Raw genomic sequence first — 12947 nt, 5'->3', positions numbered from 1 at the left:
GGCACTGGTGGTGCTGGGAGCCCCCCCGGCTGCGGGCGCGGAGCTCTCGGGTGAGCGGGGGGCGGGAGGCGCTGGGACACGGGGGAAAATGGGTAAAAGGGGGCGAAGGGGGGAGCCCGGAATGGAGGGGGAGGAGGAGGGGACTCCCCAAAGGGAGAGCGGGAGAGGCTGAGGGGTGAGGGGAGGTGAGGGAGGGGTGGGAGAGGGTGGGCAATGGGGGAAAATGGGAGGTGGGACACCATATCTGAGCATGAGGGGTCTGGGGTTTGGGGAATTTTTGGGAAAATGGGGAATAGGGACCTAAAATTGATTTTGGTGCGGCCGGAGTGGGAGGGGAGAGGATGTGGAAGGGGAAATGGGGGAAGGGTGGCAAAGAGGAAGCGGCAGCGCGGGCAGGAGAGTCCCATGGCGGCCGTGGGGCACAGCGGGTGTGGAGCGGGGAATCCAGGGTGACCCCCGGAGCTCTGCGGGTGCTAGGGGTGCTGGGGCACCCCCTGAGCTGTGTCCTGCACTTACAGCGGTGTTCCTGCACATGGGAAAGCAGGAATGTTACTTCATTAACGGCACGCAGAAGATAAGGTCCGTGGAGACGCTCGTCTACAATCGGGAGCAGTATCTGGTGTACGACAGCGACGTGGGGCTGTACGTGGGGTTCAACCCGTACGGGGCCATGAATGCCAGGCGTTTAAACAACGACCCGATGTGGCAGGAGTACCAAAGGACTTCGGGGGAGTGGTTCTGCAGAGTCTGGTACGAGGGGTCTACCCCATTCATCACGGAGCGCCGAGGTGAGCACGGGGCCGAGCGTGTCCCCTCGGGCCCTGCCCTGCCAATGACCCTGAAGCCCCTCAGAATCTCCCTGGGAATCGCCCCAGAGCCCTCAGCCCTCCTTGTGCCCATCCCCGGGGCCCCTTGTCGCCCTCAGTGACCCCCTTATCCCTCCCAGTGTCCCCCTCGCGCGTCCATTTAAGAGACGCGTAAAGCTGACGCTTTTCAGCCAATCAGGTCGCGTCTCTATGATAACTCATCTGTTGCCGGGCAGATCCGCAGCGCCGAGTGCCCCGCGCTGGACTCGGCCTCCCAGTGCCGCGCACTTCATCCCAGTTCTATGAAAGTTCCTCCAAGGCCGTCCCAGTCCCTCCCAGTCCATTCCCAGATCCCTCCCAGTGCCTTCTCAGTCCCTCCCACTTCTACTCAGGTCATTCCTTGTCCATTCCCAGTTCATTCCCGGATCACAATCCTCAATCCCTTGGCCCCTCACCCCTTCCTATTTCTCTCAATGCTGCCCCAGTCCCTCCCAGTCCTTCCGAGTTCCACCCAGCCCCTCCAAGTCAATATCCAGTCAATCCCAGTTAATTCCCAGTTCATTCCCAGACCTCCACCCTCTCTCCAACTACCCCCCATCCCCTCCCACCTCTCTCAGTGCCACTAATCTCCCTCCCAGTCTATTTCTAGTGCCTCCGAGTATATTCCCAGTCCATTCCAGTCCCTTCCAGTCCATCCCCAGTCTCTCCCACTCCATCCCAGTCCATCCCCAGTCTCTCCCACTCCATCCCCAGTCTATCCCCAGTCTCTCCCACTCCATCCCCAGTCCATCCCCAGTCCCTCCCAGTCCACTCCCACTCCCTCTCCAGCCCATCCCAGCCCTCCCCTCTCTCTCCCAGTGCCCCCCAGCTGGTCCATCTCGCTGGTGCCCCCCTCGAGCTCACAGCCCGATCCCGGCCGCCTGCTCTGCTCCGTGATGGATTTCTACCCTGCTGCCATCCAGGTGAGGTGGTTCCAGGGCCAGCAGGAGCTTTCAGAGCATGTGGTGGCCACCGACGTGGTCCCCAACGGGAACTGGACCTACCAGCTGCTGCTGCTGCTGGAAACGCCGCCCCGGCGCGGGCTCAGCTACAGCTGCCAGGTGGAGCACGTCAGCCTGGAGCAGCCCCTGAGGCGGCACTGGGGTACGGGGGAGCCCCTGGGGGCGCTGGCAGAGCCGCTGGGCTGTGCTGGGAGGCACTGGGAGGGAGCTGGAGAGAGCCGGGCTGGGACTGGGAGAGGGGCTGGGGGCTTGGAGAGGGCTGGGAAGGGATTTGGGGGATGCTGGGGAGGGTGGGATGGGCTTGGCGGGGTCCTGGTGGGCACTGGGAGGGAGTTTGGGGATGCTGGGTGTGACTGGGAGGGAGTTTGGGGGCGCTGGGTGTGACTGGGAGGGATCGCAGTGAGCCCCGAGGGGCTGGAAGGAGATCGGTGATGGCAAAGCGGGGCTCGCCATGAGCTCGGTTGTGCTGGGCACAGCCTGGGAGGGCTCTGGCTGAGTCCTGCTGGGGCTGCCAAGGGACTGCGAGAGGCTTTGGGGGTCCTGGGGCGCTGGGGGCACCTGGGAGGGGGCTGTGGGATGCTGAGAGGGACGGGAGGGGCTTTGGTGGCTCCTGGCCAGGACAAAAAGGGATCGGGGGGAGGTTTCAGGGGGCCCTGGCTGGGCCGGGGGCCACAGGGAGGGCTGGGAGGGGCTCGGGGTGTCGGTGCGAGGTTTTGGGGGTGCTGAGCCCTGCGGACCCCCCAGAGATGCCGCCGGACGCCTCCCGCAGCAAGATGCTGACGGGAATCGGGGGCTTCGTCTTGGGCTTCGTCTTCCTGGCGCTGGGGCTCGGCTTCTCCCTGCGCAAGAAGGTGAGGGCGGGTGCCGGGGGTGGCGTCCCCGCCGTGGCGGAGCGTGTGCGCTCCCGTCGGGGCCCCCAGCCCGGTGTCACCCCCTTTTCTCTGCCAAAGGAGCTCCTGAGCCGGCGGCGGCCGCAGCCCCTCCCCCTGGGCTCGGGCCCGGCCGGGACCCCCCGCTCCGTCCCCGCTCCGCTGATTTTGGGGGGTCCCGTGTCCCCCCCAGCCCCGCTGGCGCTCTGCCCCCGCCCAGTGCCTGCTCCCAGTGCTCCCAATAAAGCTTCCCAGTTGGGCCCGGGGCCGTTTATTGGGGGGCGATGGGGAGGGGTTTGGGGGGGGGGGGGCGATGGGACGGATTTGGGCAAAGGGAGGGGGACAAAGGGTGGGGGCTGGGCCCGGGGGGAGGGGTCGCTGCCCGCGGATCCCGCAGTGCCCGGTGCGGGACGAGCTCCGTGCGCCGCTCCATCTCCATCCCCCGTGGGAGGATCCACGCTGGATAATCCCGGGTGACCCCCATAGTCAAACACCTCCGTGTTGGGAACACACCTGGCTGCGTGTTCCACATCTTCCTGGCTCCCCCTGGACACCTCGATGAAGGCCGGGGGGTCCCCGCTACTTTTCTTTTTTCTGCTCCTCTCCTCATCTCCCCCTTCTCTTCCCCCGGGTCAATCACTCCCCGCCCCCGCTCCTCCTCTCCACCCTCCCTGCTCCTCCTCCCGCCTCCTTCCCCTCTTCTCTCTCACATACCCCACACCTTCCTCAATGGTTTCTTGAAGGGTCCGGTTCCATCTTTGCTTGGCTACAGCCCTGAGGGCTTTTCCAGCTGACTTCACGACTGCACTCTCAGAGTAAGAGTGGGGAATCTTGGTGCTTGGTTTCCTCATTCCAGCTGCCTTTGACAGGGTTTGTTTCTGTCCTCAGCTGATTTTGGCCTCTGCGCTCAGCTCAGCCCTGAGCAGGACCAGCGCAGCTCCATGGTGGGCACTGCTCACTGGATGGCCCCAGAAGTTGTGACCAGATCTCCTTATGGCCCCAAGGTGGACATTGGGCCTTTGGCACTGTGACCATCGGGATGGTGGAAGGAGAACCTCCTTACTTTAGGGAAATGGCAGCCATGGTAAGAGGCAAATTCTCCAGGAGCTGCAGAAGCCTGTGAGCACAGGGGGACCCTGCACTGGGAGCAGCAGCTGGAGGTTTCTGCACATGGGAAGGGAATTCCCAGAGGACTCCAGCCTCACCACAGATGAAAATTCTGCAATCTCCAGCAACAATTTGCTTTGGGATTTATGTTGTTGCAGCTCATCTGGCTGTGAGGATGAGCTGGAAATATAAAGCAAGTGCATCAGGTCTAATGTTACCTTGCAAGAAAAACCCAAACCAACCCCACATCCCGGGCCCAAACAAAACAAGGTTTCTGCAGGAGCTACTAAAAGACATTTTGCAAGATGATCTCCCCACTGATTCTTCTCACTGGGAAACTTGTCTAAAATCTGAAGATGATTGTTTAACATCCTCATAGTCTAACGTATTTCTTTCCTAGTCCAAGCTACTTTCTCTGTGTCACCAAGCCTGAGCTTTCAGCATCACAAACCTCCTGTTTCGTGCCTGGCCGTTTCTGGGATGGGGCATCAGGAATGCATTTACTTGAGTGTCAGTGGCACTGCAGAGATGCACCTGATGTAAGAATCCTCTGAAATAACACAGGTGGACCACACTGACTCTGGAAAATGGCCTTTAAAGCTGGTGTCCCCATTTGGAGAAGCAAAATCTGCTATTTCTGATGGAGGTTCCTACTGACAGAGTCAGCCAATGGAACTGGCTCTCAAGGCGAGATCATTTGGATGTTGCCGTGGCTGTGGCAGCCCCAGGGTTTGGGTTTTTTGGCTGGCATAGCAAAATGAGCTCTGAGCAGCATCTGTGGCAGGGAGGAAAGTGCCCCTGGAGCTGGGGCTGAGGCCCCGGGGTGGATGTGAGCCCGTGTGGGTGGGAAGGGAGCTGGCAGAGCGCTGAGTTTGCTTTCCCTGCAGGCTCGCGCTCTGATCCGGCAGAACGGGACCCCGCAGCTGCAGGAGCCCCGGCGCCTGTCGGCTCTGCTGCGGGACTGCCTCAAGTGCAGCCTGGAGCCGGACGAGGAGCGGGGCTGGGCTGCCCAGGAGCTGCTGCAGCTGAGGACCAGGGGCTGCAGGGGAAGCAGCAGCGCCAGGGAGGGGTTTTCTTGTGGGGCCCCCTCCGACAGTCTCCAGTCTGGCTGCGTTCCGCACGCAGAGCAAGCAGAATCCTCGCCTGCTGTGGCTTGGCAGGCGCCTTTGGAGCTCATCTGGGCCTGGTGCCCCACAGCGAGCAGGGACATCTTCAAGCAGCTCAGGGGGCCCAGAGCCCTGCCTGACCTGAGCTTGGATGTTTCCAGGGAGGAGACACCTCCCACATCTCTGGGCACCTTCTGTCAGTGTTTCCCCATTATGCTGGTTAAAAAATTCTTCCTTGGATCTAATCTGAGCCTTCTTCCCTCTCCTGAGTTTCAAAGCATTTCCCTTTGTCCTGTTGCAACAGAGCCTGTGAGGAACTTGACTTTGGAAAGTAACAGTTCATTTCTTTCCTTTCTATCCTTTGGGCAGCACCCATTTTTATCATCAGCCAAGCCTCTCTCTAGCCTGACCCCTCTGATCACTGCAGCAAAGCAACTGAGGGAGCAGCGGAGGAGATGAAGCCCTTGAGGACAGCTTTCAGTTATAGTAGTCAGGACAACTAGTTAGTTATGGTAGTTAGCACTGGTAGTTAGTAATCGTTGTTAGCACTAGTAGTTAGTTATGGTAGTTAGGACAGCATGTTTGTTATGGCAGTTATTTGAATAAAAACTCTCTTAACCCTCAACTGCCTTGCCGTGTCCCTTCCTTCTCCCGCTGTGCCTCAGCTGCCCGGAGCAATGTGAGGGGAGAGCGGGCCCAGCCTGGCCCAGAGCTGAGCCCCAGCAGAGCCCTGGCAGAGCCCAGAGCAGCCTCGGCCCCTGCAGAGTCAGCCTGGAAGGAGGCGCTTGGAGCCTTCTCGGCTGCACCCGGCTCTGGGTTACAAACTGGGTGTGCTGGAAAATGCCACCGGCTCTGCACGAGGGCGGAAGGGGCCCAGGGAAGGCCCAAGTGCTCCATGCAAGGGAAAAACCTGCCCTGGGATTGTTATAAATAACTGGGTAGTGTTGGCTTTTGCTATTATGTATTGACTTCTGCAATCTATTCTTAATCACACTGATTTTGATAGAGTGCAGTTTGTAATCACTTTTAACTGCTTTTGCTATAGTATAATTTGCCAGCTTTTTGTGGCCAATGCCCTGGCCCCTGTGCAGCTCATATCCTCAGAACATCATTTATGGATGATATTTTAGTTTGTGGAGAGCGTGAAAAACATACATTATAGTTTTGGCTTTTGAAAAATATTACAGTGGATGCCATGTGTTGTACATTAGAATGTTAACTTTTGCAGAAGTAGCTGTAGTTGTGAAATAATAATTAATGCTTTTATTTTTGTAAATAACTGACAATAACACTTCAGAAATATTTGTGAAATAGCTAATGTTCATTTCAAGTACTTGTGGAAATAGCTAAAACCATCTGCATGGTCAGATAACATTTAAGGAAGGGATGTGATGAGGAGCCCTGCCACTGACCCTTCCACTGTCAATAACTGTCACCTGCTGAAACCACAGAACCGGGGCCCTTATGAGGGAGTGACACACAACCCTCAAAACAGCAATCCACGATTCCTGCACGTGCTCTAAAAAGACAGGTTGGGGGTCAAACCAACCTAAAGAATTCCTGGAACATATAAACGACTTCAAAGAAATGTTTGAATATGTATAATCATTATGAATATGAATTTGAACAATACAATGGGAAAACGACACAAGAAGAGTTGCTGTGGTTAACCAGTGTGCCTCTGGCCATTGCCGAGCACCCAGTGCTGTTACTGATTTGCCCCTTATTATTCCTTATTAAACTTTCAAAAATTCTAAAGAGTGAGGCTCATTTCTCACAAAACCCAAGGTGCTCACCCCTTGTTCTTCCCCCAAAGCCAGGATTTGTCAATCCTAACCTTTGTCTGGACGGAGGAGAAGGAGGCTGCGAGGAAAAGGAAGATGCACTGGTGTGGAGGCACATGGGAGTCTCAATCTCCCAGCCGTGGGGGACTGGTCCCCAATAAGAAGAATAGATTTCAAGGTTATGGCAAGAAACTTGCTTCTCCCATAGACCTCTGCAGGCACATGCTGATTTATGGAAAGTTATGTTACTCCATTGACCTGTTTGCCTAAATACCCCAGTTCACCCCCTATTACCCATCCCTGGTTAGTCCCTAGAATGTTTTCCCTCTCTGTCCCTCCATTGGCCCTAATTTACTGCATTCCTCTGCCCCTGTTTCCCTATTAGCTGACCCGACCCTTAACCCCTCTTTGGCACCATTTTCCCCCATATCCATTGGACCCTGACCCTCAGCTCCACCCTCACTACCCCATATAAAAACCCCCTCTGCCCTCAGCTTGCACCCTGTCTTTATCCCTGGGCCCTGTTCAGCTCTGTGCCCTGCTCCAGTACGAATAAACCCAGTTTGCTGAGATCATACCCAGACCCATCCTGCCGACTTTGTCAGCTTTATAAAGCAGCCGTGAGCTTCGGACTCCGGAGTGCCGGACGCTCCAAGGGCCTCGGCAGCGCCAGGACGCTCCAGGCTGGGACAGCCAGGCAGGGCAGGAGGAATCACTGCCCCTTTCCCCTCTCTGCTGCTCCATCTCCCAGCCCAGCATCGCTGCAGGACAGCCTCACTGCCAACGCCATCCTGCCAGGGATGGACTGGGGGGATCTCCTTCCCCTTCCCTCTGGCATGGAGGCAAATCCCATCTTCTCCTTGTCCACCCTCCTTCTTCTCCTCATTCTGTCCTACATCCATCCATGTTCCTTTCCCATCTCCTTCCTCCCTTGTTCCTTCTTGTTCCTCTCCTCCTGCCTTTTCCTTTTCCTTTCTCCTTGTCTCTTCCTCTCCTTGTCCTTCCTCCCGCAGGTCCTAAGCTGCGGACAGAGACCAGAACAAATCCCTGCCACAGAACCTCGTGGAAGAGGCCATTTGAAACGGCTCCACGGCTCAGGAATCCAACGGGGAGGAAAAGCCCCAGAGATCCCTCATGAGGAGGGGCTGCAAACGCAGCCTGGGGAGCTGTGAGGAGGCAAAACCCTCCCTGTGCTGGGAAGGGTTTGGGGAATGTGAGAAGAGCTTCAGGCAGAGCTCAGCCTATTCCTGGTGCCTCCAGAAACGGCGCTGCCAGATGCAGAGATCCATGGGGACACAGAGATCACCCATCAGATCCACGGGGATGCAGAGATCTCCCTGCAGATCCATGGGGATGCAGAGATCCCCCTGCAGCCCCCGGAGCAGCCACGCTGGAGCACGGCGATGCCTGAGAGGAGGCTGTGACCCCGCGGCCAGAGGGCCCCGCTGGAGCAGCCTGTCCTGGCAGGACCGACCCCGGGGCACAGTGACCCACGCTGCAGCACTTGGAGGGGGCTGTGCCCCGTGGGATGGACTCAGCTTGGAGAAGTTCCTGGAGAAGTCTCCGGTGGGAGAGAGCCCAGGGTGCAGCAGGGGAACGACTCCTGTCCCTGAGCAGAGGGAGAAGCCCCGGGGCATGAACTGAGCCCGGCCCCATTCCCTGTCTGCGGCACTGCCGGGGTAGGAGGTGCAGCTGGAAGGAGGGAGGCGTGGGGGAAAGCTGCATTTAAGGCTCTTCACTTACTTCCCATTATCCTGCTCTGAGTTTTAGGAGTTTTCTGTCAGAAAGCTTTCCCCTCTCCCACTCATCCACAGGGCTTTGGGGCGGTTTTCTCTTTTTGAGGGAAATCAAAGCGATGCGTTGATGCTCTCCTAATTAGGGGTAGGAGAAGTGAGGCTCCAGGGCCACCCGCTGAGCCGGAGCCACCGGAGCGGCAGTGCCGGGAAAGCCGTGGCGGGAGCTGCGGAGAAGTTTGTTTGTGTTTTCAGCTCAATCCCCTCGGGCCCAGGTCCGTTCCAGGGCTGTTCCTCAGCTCCGGCTCTGCCCTCACGCAGCCCGGGGGGCCCTGAGAGCGCGGGGCGGGGCTGTGCCGCGTGCAGAGCCCGCCCCTGGCTGGGATTGGGCGGCGGTGCCGTCAGTCGTGGTTGTGGCGCGCTGATTGGTGGGAGCGGGGCGGAGCAGGGCCCCCGTGGCGGGCTGAGGGCGGCCGTGGCTGGGCAGCGGTGCCATTGTCGGAGCGCGTGTGCGGTGCCGTGAGCGGCGGCAGCGGCCGGAGCGCGGTGAGGCGGCGGCGGAGCTCGGAGGCGGCCGCAGCGCAGGTGGGAGCCGCGCTGGGTTGTGCGGGGCCTCGGGGCTGGCTGCGGGCCTCGGGGGCGGCAGGAGGCTCGGGCGGGTTCGTTGTGCCGTGTCCGGCCCGTGTTGCCGCTGGCGTGAGGGCGCTGCGGGAGCGGCTGCCCGCGGTCTCCTTGCGGCCGCTGCCTCGGCAGGAGCCGCTGCCGGAGCAGCGCTGGCTCGGCTCGGTTGCTGTGGCTGGGACAGAGGGGGTTGCCCCGTGCCCGGGGCTGTGCGGGGAAATTGCCGTGGCCGGAGGTTTCTGTGCCCAGAGGAGACAGAGGCGTCCTGTAAAAGTGACTTTATTGCTGAGCAGAGGGAGAGGCCGTGGGGCATTTGCCGTGCGCTCTCTGCCATTGTTGTAGTTCGCAGCCTCCTTTTTATCCTCATTTTCCCGGCTCATCTCCCTCTCCCTTTGCCCACTGGCTGAGGTATTTGGAAGGTTCAGACGTCCCGGTCCGCCAACTGCATGTCCTCGTTAATGTGCACCCCCACTTTTGTATAACAGCCGATATTCACGGCTCTGTTAAGTCTTTGTTCTTCTGGAAGTTCAGGAATTTAGCGGGACTTTGTGTGAGCAGCAATCCATGTTAATTAGTAACGTTTATTGTAGCTGATGGTTTCGCCCATCGCTTCCTGATCTACAAATCCCTGACCCCTCCCTCAGCTGGTGAATGAGCTGCACTCTCAAGGTGTGGAGCATGGTAAAAAGATGAGAGTTGCTGTGGCACATCAGAGGAGAAACAGCATTGGTTTAACCCATGGTCTGCCAGGGAGCCACAAAACCGTGTCCCATTCCCATCCTTTCCACGTTTGGGCTGGAGCATGAGGTGCTTTCTTACTTCCTTTGTTATCTGTTTCACCACTTTTTCTTTGTCGTCTCTTTGCCAACAGCAGTTTGAGTCGTTTACTTTTCCACAAACTCCTCTTTTTTTCTGCTAACAGATGATCTGATCCCATCCCATGGTTAAGTGTTGTGTTCCTCATTTCAGTGGGTTGGTCAGCAGGAAGGTCAGGAGCTGGAGCTGTCTGGTTGGTTATTATTGCGAGGACAGCTTGGTAATCTACTGATGCCATTGAAATGAGAAATGAGTTCTTTGGCTACTGATATGAATTGCTTCGGGTTCCCAAGGGCTGGTCCATGGTGTTGTAGGATTTGTTCTGCTTGCCGTTCATCTTTTCCCCATTTTGGTCGCTCTCTTCAGCCAAGACTTCATCAATTTACCACTTTTATCTAATTGAATCATGAAATACTAGATTCCCAACTGATTTCCCTGAACTTGTGGCAGTAAGAATTTCTCGGTGCTCTGATCCACCCTATATAACACAGACAGTGACAGCACATGTTGGAGTGGGCAGAGGGATGATTCCCCCACTTATTTATAGTGAAGTTTTCGCAACGTTCTCCATTTGCTATTTCCCTTTGCAGCTTCATCAGTTTGTGTTTCAGGGTCAGATATCCTCCCCCTGGGCTCTGCCTTGAGCTGTGCAAATTCCATCAGTGCCAGCAGGCAGAGCTTGGGGTGAGGGGCAGAGGGAATCAGCCCAATTCCTGCCCCAGGCAAGAGACCCAGGTGCATTGTCCACACTTTGCCCAGCAGTGTTCATTCGCATTTCTAAAGCTCCTCTGGAGGCTGCCTGGAATGAAGCTTCTCTTCCAGGGCAGCCATCTGGTGAGTCACATGTGGCCCACCAAGAATCTGCTGTGTTTTAAAAAAAAGTATTAACTATTTACGAGTTCAAAGTATTACGGTTAAAGCTCTCCAGTTCTACAAATGCCCTATAAAGGAGAACTTGGAAAAACCCAGACCAAAAATTGATTCTCACACTTCTGCCCCAAACCCACCTGACAATATAAAGTGGGAATTATTATGAAAAATTATTATCATGTTGTTATGTTATCACTGAAACTGCAGGGAAAACAAAAACTCTCCAAGAATCTCTGTAGTGTTAGAGAGTCAAGGCATTCCTTGGTTCTGGCCAGGATGTGCAACAGAAATAATTTCTTTCACAAATAGCCCGGCTGTGCAGAGAAAATCATTCCATGCCATATGAGTTTTACTAGATTTTCCTAAACTTTATGTAGTCTGGACCAATTAAATCCACTGCATTCATGTTCATTGCTTCCAAGTTTCCTAAGTTTTTAGTATTTGGTTTCCTGTTGGATCCGGATTTCTTCCCCTCTGATGTGAATTCGGTCTCCACACTCCTGGATTTCCTTCTCAGCCTTTTCCAGCCCAGGTGTCTCCAGCTCTGCCGGGGGCAGTGTCTGGGGTAGCTGTTGGTTGCTGTTTGCTGCTGGGCAATGTTGATGTTTTGTTGCTGGTCGTTATCTCTGTGGGTGTCTTTTGGGCTGTTCCCAGTGTGTTCAGATGTTAAACTCATCTCCATTGAGTGGTGTAACATCCAGTAAATAAAACCTTTAAAATTCCTTTCCCAAAGGCAAACCTTTGAGTAGAGAAACCTTTCTGAGAAGAGAAATAAGATTTGAAAGAACCGAAATCGGTACATTTTGCAGCAGTGCAATGGCAGGCAGCCCAGAGTGTGGGTGTCAGTGAGCCCCAGAGTGGAATTGTGCCGTGGTGTTCCCCAGCAGCTGTGGCAATGCAGGCCCAGCCAGCGCTGAAGCTGCAGCAGTGGCAGCAAGGCTTGGCCCCAGTGGCTGGAGATGGCAGAGGAGGGTGGCCAGGATTGCAGAGGATTCCAGGCGAGGATCTGTGGGCAGGCGCAGGGGCTTGGCCCTCTGTGGAGCCCTGGCTGCTGCTGCGTTGCCTTCAGGGCAGGCTCAGGGGCGGCCTCCCATCCTCCTGCTGCGGGCGGGAAGTGCAAATCTCCGGAGCTCCAGAGCCCTTGAGGCCAGGCTGAGGGGTCCCCCCGTGTTGAGCTGTGCTGGCGGCTGTTTCTGGCCTCAGGGACACTTGGCATGGGCCCCTTGGCCACCAGTGGTGCTGCTTTGCACTCCTTAGGCAGGAGCCGATGTCCTGGCTGGGTGTTGGCAGCAGCAAAGTGCCAGGGCAGGCTCTGTGCCAGCCCAGCTTCCTGTGGGAGAATGTGCCTTGAAATCTGCTCCAGTGGTTGCTGAAGCAGTGAGAATTGCTTTTGCCCCCCTGTTAGGTGCCATGGTGTCAGCAGAAGATGTTGAAGCCTTCCTGCTCAGGGCATTTCAGTGCCAGGCTCTCACAAACACCCACAGCTGTGTGGTTTGAGCTGAGCATGGGGCGGTGACCTGCGCTGTGTCTGATTCCCCTTCCTTAATACCAGCCTGTCTTGTAGCTCTTTTCCCTTCTGCTGCCCTTGCAGAGCCATCCACAAACACATTTTCTCCCTCAGGCCAGGGAATGTCCCATCATCAATCTCTCCCAGCCTGGGTCTGGAGCTCTGTCCCTTGAGTGCAGTCGTGGGTTCCTTGCCAGCCCCTCTCCAGGCTGTTCACACAGGAGGCTGGGTTAAACCCTTTCCCTGTCCTCAGTTCTAAATCCTCCTGTGCCATTGAACAAGTTTCATACTGTAATAACCGAGCCCGGCTCATCTGTTTAGAGGCTGTTTAGGTTGTCAAACCTTTACCTTGATGCCAGACTTGAACTATAGGAGATCCTCCTGTTGTCATCACTTTTCAGGCGAGGCCACTCTCTGGCCACTGGGTTAAACATATTAGCGCAAGAATTCCTTTGACTAGACCCTTTTTAAAATCCACCTATAATTCAAATTCTTTTTCCCTTTTGGAAGGCCCAGGAAAACTGCCTCATTTAATCTTCATTTTAACACTTGAAAATTCTGTGTTTCCTCCTGCTGTCCATCTATCCAGTTTGTTGACTGGCTGGATAGGAGTGTTGTAGGGAGACATCCTTGGCTCTAAAAGCCCTGCCTTTAACAGGGACTCAATACCAGGCTGTGAGCCCTTCCTTCCCTCTCTTGGAACAGGGTATTGGTTTTAGAAACCACT

General features: G+C 56.2%; 1 protein-coding gene across 1 annotated transcript; it reads left to right on the top strand.

The window, feature by feature from the left end:
- On the top strand, nt 1–8097 carry LOC134432692 (class II histocompatibility antigen, B-L beta chain-like). The gene is made up of 5 exons (XM_063181583.1): nt 1–50; nt 519–788; nt 1665–1949; nt 2552–2713; nt 7934–8097. Exons 2-5 carry the CDS (start codon nt 533–535, stop codon nt 8095–8097), a joined length of 867 nt encoding a protein of 288 aa, XP_063037653.1. The 5' UTR covers nt 1–50; nt 519–532.
- Nucleotides 8098–12947: the final 4850 nt, after the last annotated feature.

The sequence above is a fragment of the Melospiza melodia genome (assembly GCF_035770615.1).
Source record: "Melospiza melodia melodia isolate bMelMel2 chromosome 7 unlocalized genomic scaffold, bMelMel2.pri SUPER_7_unloc_1, whole genome shotgun sequence".
NCBI classification, from domain to species: domain Eukaryota; kingdom Metazoa; phylum Chordata; class Aves; order Passeriformes; family Passerellidae; genus Melospiza; species Melospiza melodia.
Note: the sequence above shows the minus strand (reverse complement) of the source record. Positions and strands in the feature narration are given on the sequence as shown.